This window comes from Vipera berus, assembly GCF_964194415.1.
Source record: "Vipera berus genome assembly, chromosome: 2".
Classification (NCBI taxonomy): Eukaryota; Metazoa; Chordata; class Lepidosauria; order Squamata; family Viperidae; genus Vipera; species Vipera berus.
The window spans coordinates 181,797,370-181,813,065 of NC_138203.1; the positions used below are offsets into that span (position 1 = coordinate 181,797,370).

Sequence of the window (15,696 nt, forward strand, 5' to 3'; positions counted from 1 at the left end):
TAGTTTTGATAGCAAAACAATAGTTTTCACAAGTTCTATTAATATTCTTAACCAGATCGCAGTCTTAGAGTGAATACCTAGAGAGTTGTAGGACTTTCCTGAATGATCATGGAGATCAGCACACAATTTTGTAATTATAGTTTAGATAAAGAACTCAGGAAAGAAGAGTATTTGGGTACCTGGATCATAGCCTGAAAATCCTTGGTAATCTGCTATTCAGTTGAAACTAGAACTTTTCGTGTTAGAACTAATGGATAGATAATTAGTAAAAAAATAAAAACAGATCACTGCTGCAAGATTATTATATGCACAAAAATGGAAAGATTCTAAAACATTCACAATGCAGGAATGGCTGGTGAGGATGGCAGAATTATCAGAGATCGAGAAATTGATTTGCCTGACTAGGGAAAGGACAATAACTATATTTATTTGTGACTGGAAACCACTTGTGGACTTTTTGCTGAAACAAGAAAAAATGAAATTGTGATTTATGGGTTTGATGACTGGAAAGGGTAGACTATAGAAAGAAGCAAATTCTATTATAATCATAGAGAGAAGGTATAAAGGTACTTGTAATGGCGGTTAAGAAAATCTTTATAACTTTCCTTTGTCTTCTCCATTTCTTTCTTTGCACTTTTTCACTTAATTACTACTTTTCCTTATTTTCCTTACTTTTTCTTTCAAAAATCTGTGGTTTTTATTATTTTAAAATTCCTTTAGTAAAAAATATTATATATATATATTATATAATATAATCATTTTGTCATCTTCCCCAATCTCTTCCTCACCCAGGAAGAAAGTTAAAGAAAAAATAAATTTTTAAAATTACAGTTCATAAATGATTTACTCACGTAAACATTATCTGTTTACACATGTCAGTTTATAATACTGCATTTAGTATGTAGGATTGCTCTGAAATTATCTTCACATCATCTCTTTGAGGTGAAGATAATGTTGTTCACCCAGCTTCTATCTTCATCCAATAGTTTAATCATTATACTAAATGAACAATGTGGGACAAAAGAAACATTGAACCCTGAAGATTTTATCAGAAAGTAATCCTGCTGTATTTTTTTAAAAATAGATGTCGGGCTGTAACTCAACCCATTCCTATGTTTTTATCATGTTGACTAGAATTGACAGGACCTGGATTCAACATTTGGTGGACCACATCTTCCCCAGCCTAGTCATTTCCAATTATTTTTCCAAGACTGGGAAAACATTAAAGAATCCTGGTAATTGCAACATAGTAAGGATTGTAAACAGGTGGTATTAGTAGTATTGGGTGTGTGTGTGTGTGTGTGTGTTCTCTATTAGCATTGATCCTTTAATCTCTGGATAACTGTGTCAGCACATAACTATGTTTCCTTAGAAATAGGGTCTGCGGGCCTAATTTAGTAGGACGTGTGTCTATGTGCATGTCTGGATTCTGCATGTCTGTCTGCACAGCAGAAGCTACCTACAGAAATGCAGCAAAATGAGTCCCACAAAGTGAAAGAAATGAAGCGCTGTTCTAAAAAAAAACTGTTGAACCTGCATCCTTGAAGCAAACACATTTAAATCTGACTCCCAAAACTCCACGCAAGGTTTGGCTGAATACTATGCAAAATTGCCTTTGAATATTCCAGCTCATGAGGTATGCTTTATTTGGCAATACTCATCAGCAGGTTTGTTTTTCCAAAAGGGCATTGTTTCAACAATTATGCCGCTGCCTTCTGCTATCTTCCCAGATGCTGAGGGATTGCTCAGTTGATTATTAAAATACCTGTTGATGTTTTCTGTAAAATGAGGGGGGTCTGAGGGATTTATCTGGAATGAATCAGGAATTCCTTGCTCTGCTCAAGATACTCAGAAGTATTTTACTGCTCTCAATTTTCTTCTTCAAGGAGTTGTATATCTTCCACCAAAGGGCAGAGGGAGGGACACGACAATGGATCGACTCCAGCTGGAATCCAAAAGCTTAGAAGACTAAAACTCCGGTCCCGGTGACTGACTCAGATTGGATCCTACAACATTATCCTGGAACACTTATATTTGCCTTTGTTTGTGGACATGACAGTGTACAGAATGAAGCCATATTATCTTCATTGAAACAAAGGATCAGCATAGATTTGAATAAAATATATTTTAAAACAGCAGAAGCATTCCAAATAAGGCCAAGGCCTGCCTATTCCCTTACAGATTTGGGGGAAAAGTCCTAAGTACAATTCCAATGCAAGTAGCATAGCAATGCCCATTCCCCACAGCCCAAGAATAGTCAGCTACGTTTACTGTTTACCATCTCTATAATAATTTTGAGAGAGTTGCAGATTCAGAGGTGATGGTTCCAAGAATCAAAAACATGTTGGTGCCTTCCAAGTGACTCTCAATTTTTCCTTAATTTGAAGCCCTACAATGAAAGTTTTTTTTAGGACTGTCACATTGGCCACAGATCAGCCATATGGTGCCTGTGCTCACCATGGTATGTGACTCCTGCTCCCAACGCACACAGTCCATGGGATCCCTAAACCAAATAAAAATTAGTTTTAATCTTAAAATAAAAGGCCAAAATGCAGCATGTCAAAATCTCAGGTGATTGTCAGCAATAACAATCTTTCACAAGATTTTGTAATCTCGCTAGGTTTGAGCTGTGTGTATATGTTCATGCGTATACCTTACAGCCCATCCTGGAAGACCTTTGTCCTCCACAGATTGGGAACCATTGGTGGTTCCACAATCCCTTGCCACCATTCATTTTGACTCAGATTGATGCCAATTATAGCTGGATACATTTAGTGGGCATCAGATGCCTACAAGTAATCAAGATAAATTGAAGTCCATAAGATATATCCATTCCATTGTCTATTTCTGGCAGAAGATTGTTTTGGAATGATTACATCAAGCCCATTTTGAATATCATTTTGAAAGGGCAGTATCCTGTTTCTCTGCTCAAGAGCCTTCTATCAAGCAGGAAGGGTGGTAAAACAGACATTGAACTACCGGTATTCACTTTAGCAAATCTAAGATTAAAATAGGAATAAGAGCTTCACACACAGAAGGTAATGCACAGAAGGCTTCATTATGAAGCTAAATAGCCATCACTCCAATCTATTGTTGAAGCTTTTCTTTATGCAAAACAAACAAAATTTAAAAATCCATAAAGTAATCTTCAGAGCAGAGAGTACTTTGCTGTATGCATAAATGTAGGTTTTCCCAACTGTCCCAAAATGTCTCAAGTCCCTTCTAATGCTGTGCTGATTTTTTTTCAGCATTCCTTTTGCTGTTCACCAGGAACAGAATGGGAATAGGTTGTTTGTTTATTAAAAAGTGCTTTTGTAAAGGATGCTTTTTGGCTCAATCGTTGATTGGAGAATGGAAAGTATCTCAAATGCTGCTTTTTATACATTTCTGCTGCTGCAGTCCAACACTTAATTCTTTGTGCAACTATCATCTTTGTACAAACCTTTTTAACGCAGAGGTTTAAAGTGGCTGCACATATGGAACAATCCTCTTTCAACTCTACTTTAACTCATTTTAAAACATGCTCATAAAGTAATTTAGTTTTTCCTCTATTTGGGATATCTCTCCATGAATGTGAAGCTTAAAAGCTAGACTTGGCAACAACAGTCTGGTAGCCTAACAGAGCGCAAACTAGAGGAGATTAAAGGTGGACTGTGGATGAGCAGTGTCTTTATACAGATTTCCCTTCCTGCTGGATAATTAATTGCATATGGCTCCTTCCTGGAAACCTCTTGCCATTAGGGGGCACTGTGGGCAGGCAGGAAGACAGCCTTTGGATGTAAAGATGGGCAAACTAGCAAATGGGTTTCAAGCTGAAGGACAAGGAGGAAGCAAACCAAGGAGCAGAAGTAAATAATGTTCTGGCCAGTTGATCAGAAAATTCACAGGAGGCAGGGGCAAGGGGAGGGGGAATACATACTTTGTTGTCTGAGTTTTGTCTCACACCTACTTTTAATTCCTTATTCATTAGGTTCCTTTAGGTTTTATGGCCAGATCCCAAACTCATCAGAATTATAGCTCTTTTGAGAGACAACTTATTCCACTATAGTTGATTCTTATCCAACTTAGAATGTACTATTTTTTCCCCTCAAATTCTGGGATCTTGAAAATGTCAAAACCGCCCACTTTGGGATTTAGCAACCTGAACAACAGCCCCCACCACCCCAGCTACCGATAGTGCATAATGCTGTGCTTCCTCAACCTTTCCAGCATGAGGGCCATGAAATCCAAAACAAAAAAAAACAAAACAAAAAACAAACAAATCCAAATCCAAATCCAAAAACAAAAATCAGAAGTCTTTGATCTTCCACTAGTAGCATGAGACTCAGTTCCAGCCTGAGTCTGGCTGGACTAAACAGAGAGACTGAAATAAGTGCCATTCAATCCATTCCCAGTAACTGGACATCCGTATTTCCCACATATCCCAATGCGTTCTCCAAATACCGAAGGGATAGGCCATTTCCAAATGCCATTTTGTCTTCCAGATTTGCATTCAGGGAAGCAGAGCAACTACAGCATGTCTTAGCTTCATGGATCAAGCAGGGGGGCCTGGATGATCCAAAGTAATTTGGGAACTCCATCAGAGCCAGCAGGAGAGAGGTGGGCATACTCTATCATTCCAGGAATTTGTGAATGTCCCCATTCAGCTGATACTGGGGGCCCATGGCAGTTTCACTCAGCAGCGGGCAGTGAGTTGGTCCACACTGGCAAGTATGGATCATCATGACCTTCTTGGTAAAACTGCTCCCATCAGGACAACGGAAGGGTACATTTAGTGTACGAGTACGCAGGGGTACACAGCAGCGGCCATCCAGGCAGGCCCCACAGAAGTTTGGCTGGTAACGGCGTGGGCTCTTGCAACCAGCATGACTGAATCTCACTGGCTCTTGCACTTTGTGTGTCCTCAGGCATTTCTTGCCTTTCTAAAAAAAAGGGAAAGGAAAGCATTTAATGCCTCACTTCTAGACCTATTTCAGGCCCAGACCGCTATGAATTATTACAGCTTTCCTCAGTGTAGTGCATTGCAGCAACCGATCCAAAACTTTTTGCAAACGTGGCCAGTAGAACACTGGATATATTGTCCCAAATATCCCTGGAGAAGATCAAGCTACAGAACAACTAATTAGGATGCCTAATTAATGAGAGCCACAGATCAGCATCAGTTAGGAAATGTTGACTTCTATTATGAGATACCCCATTCCTTACCCAGAACCTCTTCAATACCTGGCTGCAGGAAACTCTTATTTTTTTAATTACGTAATATATACATTCCCATTCTGATTTCCAGAAACTGGGTCTTCCCCATTTTGATTGCAATTCTTGTCAGCTCCACACAGCCTAATGGCTATGTTCAATGGGGAAGGCTGTTGTCACATCTTTTCTTTGGGTTCTGCCATCTCACCTTTAGCTTTGAAAAATCAGGCTGCTCACAGGGCCTGACCTGACACAATCGGGTTTCTTTGATCAGCTTGCACTGGGGATTATTACTGTTGATGCGGGTAGAGATGCCAAAACCACAACTCTTAGAGCATGGGGACCAGTGTGTGGTCTGGGACAAGCATTTGGGCTCTTGCTTTGCATCCCGATCCTGGAAGAATGGTCTCCATCCTGAGGAAAGAGATGGAAAATCTCATTACTTGACCATCATAGGGACCCCAAGGGAGACATGAGCAAAAATGAGCAACGGGATGACTACAAACAACACGACACTGTTGATGGACCAGTAATGGGCAGCCATTAGTGCACTGCTAGTGAGTAGCTCACGGCTGGGCACTTTCAGAAACTGAGCAAATAATTATTTAGAGATGCTCAGATTTGTCCAGTTCCTCTTATGCTGAGAAGAGCCTCTGTGGCAGTTCTGCTGCTCCACATGGGCATTTCATGAAAGCAGTCAAAGCAAACCAGGCATCAGAAGGATATTGTCAGAATCCATTTATATCACATTAATAAATGTATGTTTAAAACATTATCCCCCCCCCATGGATTCTGCCATCTCCCGAGGAAGGAGGAGCACATGTGGATTCAGCCTGCCTTAGGTTATTTCAAAGACCAAGGGAACCTTTTGAACTGGGGGAACAAAAGGGAGGGTTAGAGAAGAAGGCATCTGGCTTGTGTCTTCTTTTAATTCTGGAGAGGAAGAAGGCAATAACCATAAAGATTCAAAGTTCCTTTTTTTCCCCACGAAAGGGATGACACGAAGTAGAAGGATGGGGGCTGACCAAATGGGGTTGAGGGAAGGGGGGGTTGAACAGGGAACCCTTTATAAAGTTTCAATTTGTAAAACAATACTAAGTCCTGTCTTGTATTTCCACAACGAAGCATGTCCTAGTAAAAATTCCTTTTGGACTAGAACTGACTCCAAGAGTTTTTGTTTTCCTAAGATGTGGATTGGGGTGGGTCCTGACAGTTATATAGGACTATAGCACAGAAAACCGAAGAAAGAGGAAGAAAGGGAACAAATCTGAGTTATGGGGCTCAGGTACCAACTTTTCTGTTTTGGTGACTGAGCAATGTATTAGGCCAGTGGGGCCCACCCGATATCTGCAGAACATGCTTTCCTCTTCCTCCTCCCTGTAAGGTTAAGAATGTCTGGGGACATTTCTTGCTTCTATTTTTCATGGAAAATTAAACAAGAGTCAGGGGTGACTCTTACAGCCATGTTTTTTTCCTGCTGTCCTTGTGCTGGGAAGAAGCTACATTGACATAAATTGTGTTGCTCCCTCCCCCCAACTATCTTCACCGTGACTCAGCAAAATGAATGGGGAGTGACGCTGTTGCCCTCATGCAACTTTTAACACAAAGTAGTTTCAGGACAGTGACTGTTGGATATCTTGCTAGTTTTTCCAGAAGGAAATCCAACCACGTCTCCTGAACCATGTGCAGAGTGAACTGATAAATTAACATCTAATTTTTATCCTTTGCTTCTGACAAACTTATCAACCTCCCAGGAAATCCAGTCCTCTATAAAGCCTGTGATGATCCCAAAAACCACTAGATGGCAGCATCTATTCAACCATTATAGAGTGGTAATTAAAAATACATTCTAGCATACATCAAAGGATCTCTGCTTCCCCACCCAAAAGGTGGGGAAGAGCTCATTGGAAATGCACAAATGCCTGAACCAGAAAGAACTCAATGCTATTGTGCCTTTAAATCATTTGCCTCTAGATCTTTTTATTTTTCCCTTCTGAAGCCCATTTCCTCTGCAAATCATTTTTGATCCAGTAAAGTATCTTTTCTCCCTCCCATTTCCCATTCCCTGAGGGCATGTGTGCCTCTTAGGCATCTTCTAAATTATATGGTGAGAAGACTCCTGTGAGTCCCTTGGACTGCAAGGTGATCAAACTGGTCAGTCCTAGAGGAGATCAACCCCGACTGCTCTTTAGAAGGCCAGATCCTGAAGCTGAAACTCAAATACTTTGGCCACCTTAATAAGAAGGAAGGACTCACTGGAGAAGAGCCTAATGCTGGGAAAGGTTGAGGGCAAGAGAAGAAGGGGACGACAGAGAATGAGGTGGCTGGATGGAGTCACTGAAGCAGTAGGCGTGAGCTTAAATGGACTCCACAAGATGGTAGAGGACAGGAAGGCCTGGAGGAACATTGTCCATAGGGTCGCGATGGGTCGGAAACGACTTCGCAGCTAACAACAACAAATTATATATTTATTTACAATCTTCCCAATGCACACACATACATACCCTGTACACTCATATCAGATAGCAAGAATCCTGGTTGAAGATCTATCAGTCTCCTGGGAGTTTGATATTGTAAAGATAGAAAGACCAGGTTGCAGCCAAAAGCAAAAGACTCCTGGAGGCCCAGTGCCCAACAATTGATGGGGAGAGTTGTTCCTAGGGCTGACCTGCTGAGCCAATTGGAGTTGAGCAGACAATGTCCCTGACCATGCCATCCCCAGGCATGTCTGCATTTTATGTTAAGAAAGGAAAAAAACTGGAACAACTAAGAATGGGTCTGGGCTACCTCAGCAGTGGGCTGCAGATGAGAAGGAATGCTGTTAGGATACGCCCCACCAAAACAATCAGCTATCTTTGTGCTTTAAGTTTATTGAAGTTTAAGTTTATTGAATTTATGTGAGAATTAACCCACAGAATTATCTTGCAATCCCCGAGTTCTTGAGAAAGTGACACTCTGGAAATCAGGTGGGGAAAAAAAAACCTCATCTGTAGGCAGTGCTTTCTGACCCCACCCTCACCACCCACAGTCATGTTTAATAGAAATAGCAGCTGGAAACCAAAGCAAAATGCAAATAAAGAATCACATTTCATGACCTCAAGGAGCATCAGATTTAGATCCCAAAAAGGGCAACAGGGTACTGCCATTTTTACCCGTTTTTGTTTAGTGTTCCCATCCTACTTAGGATCACCTCCCCAAAACAGGGTTACCTTTTGATCTCTGGTTGCTGAAACAAAAATATTTTTTAGCTCAGCTGGTTATATCCTGTGCACCTCTTGTTGCTTGTATGTACACTTAGAGCTTATGCACCGGAGACAAATTCCTTGTGTATCCAATCACGCTTGGCCAATAAAGAATTCTACTCTATTCTATCTTCTCAAAACACAAAACTATTGAGAGTGCACAGATTGCATGTAGGCAGTAAAAACAGAGAAATTGCACAACTCGGCCTGAACCAGAAAATTTAACAGACAACAAATTTAGGAGGCTGCCTTGGCCATTGAATTCATATTCAGTCACATTTAGATTATATTGCTGTGGATTTCCATGTATTGCTCCTCTAAACCTAATCTGAATGAGACCTACTGTAGGCCTACAAAGTCATATTTCCATTATATATATCACAAATGAGGTATCCCTACAAACTACTTCAAGAACAATGCAGAGAGCCTATGACATTCCAGCCTTAAAAAAGATGATTAGTGGATATTCTGGTTAGATCCTCTGTAGCAGTTGTTCCTTCAAAAGAAATACTCCTGACAGATGCAACTCTGTGGCCTTATAGCTACCCCTCTCTAGATCTTTGAAGCAATTAAAGGTAAAGGTTCCCCCGCACATGTGTGCTAGTCGTTTCCGACTCTAGGGGCCGGTGCTCATCTCCGTTTCAAAGCCGAAGAGCCAGCGCTTGTCCAAGGACGTCTCCGTGGTCATGTGGCCAGCATGACTAGACGCCAAAGGCGCACAGAACGCTGTTACCTTCCCACCGCAGTGGTCCCTATTTTTCTACTTGCATTTTTACGTGCTTTCGAACTGCTAGGTTGGCAGAAGCTGGGACGAGTAACAGGCGCTCACTTATAAATTGCAAAATCCTCTTTCCCTAGGATTTCTTCCAAACTTTACCAAGATGAATTATTTCTTTCAGTTGAATAAGGGAAGTACTTAGAGCTCCTGACTGAACACACCCACTAACTCTGGTGGGGCTTGAGGAACTCAACTTTGCTGAGTTTCTGTCTTCTGCCCACTCACCTGGCAGGTTTTTCCATTGTCCGCCTTTGCCCACATAGATGATTTCATTGCTATTGGCCTCTCCTTTTGAATTGTACTCAAAAGTGACACCTTCATACTTCTTGGATCCTTTGCTGCACACAAATTTCTTGCAGCATTGACCAGGCAGTTTAAGGAGCCGGGGACTGGGACAGCCTAGTGAAGCCAGAGGCAGTTCCAGTGGGCAAAGAGGTTGGCAACCCACCGCTCCATCAATGCACGTGCATTGATGTTTGCAACTAGGCTGAAAGTTCTCTCCATTTTGGTAGATACGGCCATTGTATTCGCAGGTCCGACCTTCTTGCTTTGCTGAGGAAGGGGAAGAAAAAAAGATGTTCCACTTTAGCAGTTGTATGTTTAAAGGTGTAGTCATACATAGCGTACATATTTATAAGAGAGGATCCTGTTAGAAGTTGCAAACTGCATGAACTACTAAGATACTGTGTTGGAGCAAACTATCACTAATCATGCCACCAAAGATCCTTTTTCTCTCCCAAACCAGATAATTTCTTATTAATCTATTTTCAAGCGAACATACATAAGATCCTTTGAAATAGCTGCAGAAAGAAGTCTTAAATCATTCTGAACTTCAGCACAAACATTTCCCAACCTACATCTAATTAGGATTTCATCTTCATAGTCACCAGGGAGCACTGTTCACACAACAGACCTGAAAAATAACCAAGAGGTATTGAGAAGACTTCATGGTCACATCTCACTGGTCTGCTCTAATATAAAACCTCAACTGAAGCTGGGAGTGGTACCCAAAACCTCAGAGTTAGATTATGCAGAAGTGATGAACGCAGCAAGTTATTGGCTATCACCATTAAAAGTCAGAGGAAAATATTTATTTGCACAACTGGGTTTTTAGGGGCCATGTCAACAAGAAGCGAGTGTTCTGAGCTTTAAATAGACATGTGAAAACAGGATGTGAAAAGCACACACAGCCTGGGATCAGGTTGCAGTGGCTTGGGACAGGGCTGGAGGCCTTCTGCTAGAGGGTCTGGTGAGAAGAATTCTAGCATAAAAGGACGTGGTCTTCACCTTCTTGCTCTGCATCAAGTTGTCTTCTTTTTACTTGTTCTGCATGTGCTTATAGGCTTTCTTTTATTTCCTGTCTATTTTTCCACTGGGTGGAAAAGCTATGACTAGATCATCTGGAAGCCACAGTTTTTAAAGCAAGTCTCCTCATGGATGTGCATCCTAAAAGTCTGACCTATGGAAATAATAATAAAAAAATCATCTGCTCTGCTTGCTAAGAAGTAAACCCCCTTCAGTTATGCAGTCTGGTTCTACTTTCACTTCTGCATACCTATTAATTAGAAATGTTTCTTTTCTCGAATCTCTGGATTTATATCACTGCCCCAATCTCTTTGTATACTACTCTACTGTTGAGCACAGAAGTTACTAGGTACTACAGAGTGTTCTTATTGGCCAGTAATCTAGAGGAAGCTGGGATAAGACACAGTATTTTGAAAACGTATTGTTAGATCCAAGCCCAGAGACAAGACAGTGGTATCTAATCAAGTCCAATTCTTTATTTGCTTGCACCTAAAGGACAGAATCTTGCCAAACTAAAGCTGTAACTTTCTAACCTAATACATGTATCCTGAGAGAATTTTGCCAAAACTCTCCCACTGCTCCTCCAGGTGCACATTCCATCACACTTAGACAAGTTATCTTCATTAGCTCTGAATGATCTCCCTATTTCCAATAACTCACCAAATATCTCTAAAAAATATCCCTGGGCATGGAGATCATTCCACTCAGATTTATATGCCAAAAAGCCTGGACAAACAAAACTGCCTTCTGTTAAACCATTGGTCCATCCAGCCAAAACTGTCTACACACACTGATGAGCAGCTATGCTTTAAGCCTCCTGCCAGTCATCTGGCGTATTTGGAGATGCTACCTCCCGTGACCTTTGGCTTGCCACAAAACAATGGATGAAGGCATCTTTCTAAGACAGGTGGATTTGGAACCATTCCCTGCTACCCAAATACAGTGCTGCCGTCTTGTGAAACTGAGGGTAACTAATCTGTTGTTCACTACATCAAGCCCTTCTCAGTGCTTAATCATCTAGAAACTTCACTGGGCTGAACACTGTATTATCAGCCAGAATCACGTAAAACTTCACTGCAAATTCTTAATTATCAACACAGGATTTTTCTAATAGGGCATACATGCAGAAATCCCATTATATGAGATTACAGAATTGTTTTAAAGAACGACTTAATTTTTTATTATTATTATTATTTTTTGCTAAAAAATAACCCACTGATACTTCTCTCCAATTCCAGCGGTAGATTTTTAGAAATACAACTCCAGACCTGGCAGTCCAACCTTCTGTCATTCAGAGAGCAACTTCCAGATCTCTCTTCCAGCCTGGCCCTGTCCACGATCTCTGGGAATGGAGGAAGCTCTGACCCACCTCATCTAGAAGGCCCAGGTTAGGAACGGCTCCTCCCGCTCGGCTCCTACGCGCGCCAAGGATCTAATACAGGGGTCTTCAAACTTGGCCCTTTTATGACTTGTGGACTTCAACTCCCAGAATTCCTCAGCCAGCAAAGCTGGCTGAGGAATTCTGGGAGTTGAAGTCCACAAGTCATAGAAGGGCCAAGTTTGAAGACCCCTGATCTAATAAGACTCTGCGCCTCTTACCCCAACAGATGCCCCGGTTCGCTAAAGGGTCGGCCCCAAAATTGCACTCCAGGCCTTTATGAGGATCGCAGGGCGACAGCTTGTCACAGTCCTCGTTGAGCTGGCGGGCGCACACTTGGCAGCAGCCACAGCCGTCGAAAACCGAGCTGACGCCGGGGGGGCAGCGAAGGGGGCGTCTTGCGCAGCGGCATGGGAAAGGGCAGCGGCCGGCGACCTGCAAAAGAGCGAGAGCGTCCTGGAAAGGCAGTTCTTTCGGCAGCCTTGGGAGCGAAACCGTCCAGCTAACCAACTACCAGCAGCCTCCAGTTCCGAGGAAAACTGACACCGAAGCCGTTTCCTAGATGGCACTGCGGGCCGCGCTGTCCCGGCATTCTCTCTCCGCCCCCCCCCCCCTCCAACCGCTCCGAGGTCTCCATCCCGTCGACCTCACGGGAATCCAATGCTGGAGACGCAGGGGTCTTCAAACTTGGCCCTTTTATGACTTGCGGACATCAACTCCCAGAATTCCTCAGCCAGCGTGTCTGGCTGAGGAATTCTGGGAGTTGAAGTCCACAAGTTGTAAAAGGGCCGAGTTTGAAGACCCCTGCTGGAGAGCAATCAAAGCGTCCGACGCGGAGACCAGCGGAGGCCGTGCGGCCAGCATCTCTGGGAATCGACGGAAGCGGAAAAGGAAACCGCTGCGCACCCTCGACGGGCTGGTGCTGTTCCTGATCGAGCCCGGCTGGGATTTAGGCAGGCGGTGAGGTTTAGCCGGGTCCCCTCCTGGGGTGTTACGGAACACCTAGGAAGGGCTCGGAGATCAAAAGGTATAGGGCTTCCTGCCTGAGCAGGGGGGCTGGACTAGAAGACCTCCAAGCTCCCTTCCAACTCTTACCGTTCTGTTATTCTGCCAAGCCGAATTCAGTGCCCAGATGAAGCCAGAACACGAAGGGAAGTACACCCAACCCGGGAAGTACACCCAACCCGTCCCCTAGTATGATCTGAGTCAGCCAAATCCCTTCCCCCCACCCCCACACACCCGTCGGGAAAGGTTAGCGATGAGGGCTAAGCAAGCTAGAAGGTGCTACTGGGGGTTTAGTGAGAATTTGATCCAACCCCAGTATGATTTCTGCTGTTTTGACAGGTAGTCGTTGTTTACTGTCATAGTGCACTCCCCGCAATTCTCTTGTCGAAGTAGAGGGGAAAGGGCTAGTCTAGCTAAGACTACTCACCAGAGAGAAACGCAGCAGGAAAGCAAGGAGGGTCAGGGCAGCCGGTCTCATTCCTGTTTGATGAGAAAAGGCAGCCAGGAAGAGGGCTACTCTTGCTGAAGGAGAAAAGCAAAAAGACCAGGGAGGCAAACTCCCAAAGGATCCGGATGAGACAGAATTGACAGTTGCTGCAAAATTGTCTCCCAGACGCCTTGCCTCTATAAGGTCTCGGCACACTGGCACACCCCCTTTTACACTACTTTCAGTACCTACAGAGCTATAACTTCTTTCTGTATTTATATTTTCCCCAGGCACTCCCACCTACCGGGCTGAGGGCCAATAGGAGCCTCCTGTCAGCCAATAGCAACGGTGGCGCACTTCCAAACATTCCAGGGGATGGACTTTGGAAAGGTAGGAGGGGCCGCATGAATAGAGTCATTCATAAAATTAGAAAGCCAGTGCATTCCGAGGCAATGTGCATTTATTCTCGCGCGGGCCAAGATGTTCCGCTAGCAGAGAAGCACTTTTTATGCAGACTGTTGAATAAGGTTCTTACTCCCATGGGGCACATAGCTGCATAGGCAATCTAGTGTGAGGAGTAGCCACAAACATTCCTGACGTGCAAAAAAACAAATTAGGCAGAAGGAAATCACCATGGAAGAAGAAAAAAAAAAATAAACGGGAGGAGGCCAACGCTGCCTTTAGCAGAGCAAAACTCTGATCTGACTTTAAGGTAGGTTCAAAAGCTCTGGGAATCGGGAGCATTAAATACTTGAGATTACTATGGAGAATCTGAATGGCTGTGATATTCTGTGCAGTTTTCAGGAGAGTGCACAAGGGTCAGCTCAGGCTGAATTTATACCAATGAAATGTTACATGCACATAGACAGCACCTGAAAGAATGAGGGCTACTACCACTAAACCAAAGTTATGAAGAGGAGAGGGCCGGCATCTATTCTGCTCTCAACTCCTTGGAGAGAGAATTGCTATCCCTAGGGTTACCCGCATGCTGTGGTTCAATTTATCAACTTTCATTTTTTTTATGAAGCTATATGACAACCTTTGTGGCCCTGTTTCAAATGCACCTCATAGGCTGAGGGATGAAGGGCCTTTCGATAGTTTCGCTCTCACTGCCCACCATTGGTATTAGGAAATACGGTCTGTTGATCTTTGCTGTTTTAGCAGGATTGCATTGTTCCTCATTGTATTGGTGTGTGTGTGTGTGTGTGTATAAAACTCTTTTATTGCCTAAAATGTTTGATTGTAAGATGACTAATAAATCTCTAAACTAAGGAGATAAAATCATAAACTAATTTAAAAACAACCTTTGTCACATCCATAAAAAGTAGAGTGATTTCACTACAACAATTTCTCAGAAGAAAATAAAAGAAGACAGGATACTCCATTATCTGCAATTGTTTTTTTTAAAAAAACTATATAAAAAAGCAAACTTAGATTTATGGGCTATACAGAGTAGTTGCCTGGGTGAACAATTGGCACAGTCATGTAAGTTATTCCTAGCTTTGATCATCTCAAAATACATTTTTCCCCATGCATCCACCCATGTTGACCTATTTTTCCATATACCCAGAAATGGGTATCCATTAATATCTTTGTAAAGGGCAGACTAGAATTAGAATGACAAAAGTGCCTGCCCTCAGGACCTCAACAGAGCCCAGCAGAGGCCTGGGTGTAGTGGGTCTTAATTTTGTTCTTTTGTGAGCTAGGTTTAGTCTTTTCTCAACCAAAGACTCATCAGGCTTCCAATAATCACCACAGCACAAAGACTGTGCCGACACTTAGCTTCTATGTTAACCAAATGTTAGATGGATGATAGCATTCTTCAAATAGCTGAAAGAGTGTCACAGAGAAGGTCAAGACCTCTGATCTATCATTCTAGAATGTAAGACAAGGAATAACGGCTTTAAGTTAAATTACAGGAAGAGAGAATCCAACTGGATGTTAGAAAAAGCTCCCTAACTTAAGAGCAGTTTAACAGGGGAGCAGTGGTGGGATTCAGCCAGTTCACACCACTTTGGCAGAACCGGTGGCTAATTTTTTGTTACCCAGGACCAGAATGGACTTCCAGAAGCAGCATCCACACAGAGAACTGGTTGTTCACATACTGTATTTGAATCCCACCACTGCAGGGGAGGCAATTAACCACAGAAGTAATAGAAATCTTCTCCCCCTCACCACCACCACCCACCAGAAGTAGAAGCTGCACAGCCATTGGGTTGCTTTAATTTAGACCCTTGCTTTGAACAAGGAACTTGCTTGATGGCCCCTTCCAACTGATGGCCCCTTCCAATTCTATGATTCTGTGAAATGAGTCCAATCTGTCACTTTTTATTGAAGCTTTGGGACAGGTTTAAATATGGATATATAT

General features: G+C 42.8%; 1 protein-coding gene across 1 annotated transcript; it reads right to left on the reverse strand.

Moving 5' to 3' along the window:
• Positions 1 to 2,168: 2,168 nt before the first annotated feature.
• Positions 2,169 to 13,554, reverse strand: LOC308660886 (CCN family member 1-like). Its single transcript, XM_081315512.1, has 5 exons — positions 13,329 to 13,554; positions 12,118 to 12,331; positions 9,439 to 9,765; positions 5,402 to 5,607; positions 2,169 to 4,922 (listed from the first exon to the last, which is right to left on the reverse strand). The coding sequence occupies exons 1-5, from the start codon at positions 13,377 to 13,379 to the stop codon at positions 4,614 to 4,616; spliced, it is 1,107 nt and encodes a 368-aa protein (XP_081171638.1). The 5' UTR covers positions 13,380 to 13,554; the 3' UTR covers positions 2,169 to 4,613.
• Positions 13,555 to 15,696: the final 2,142 nt, after the last annotated feature.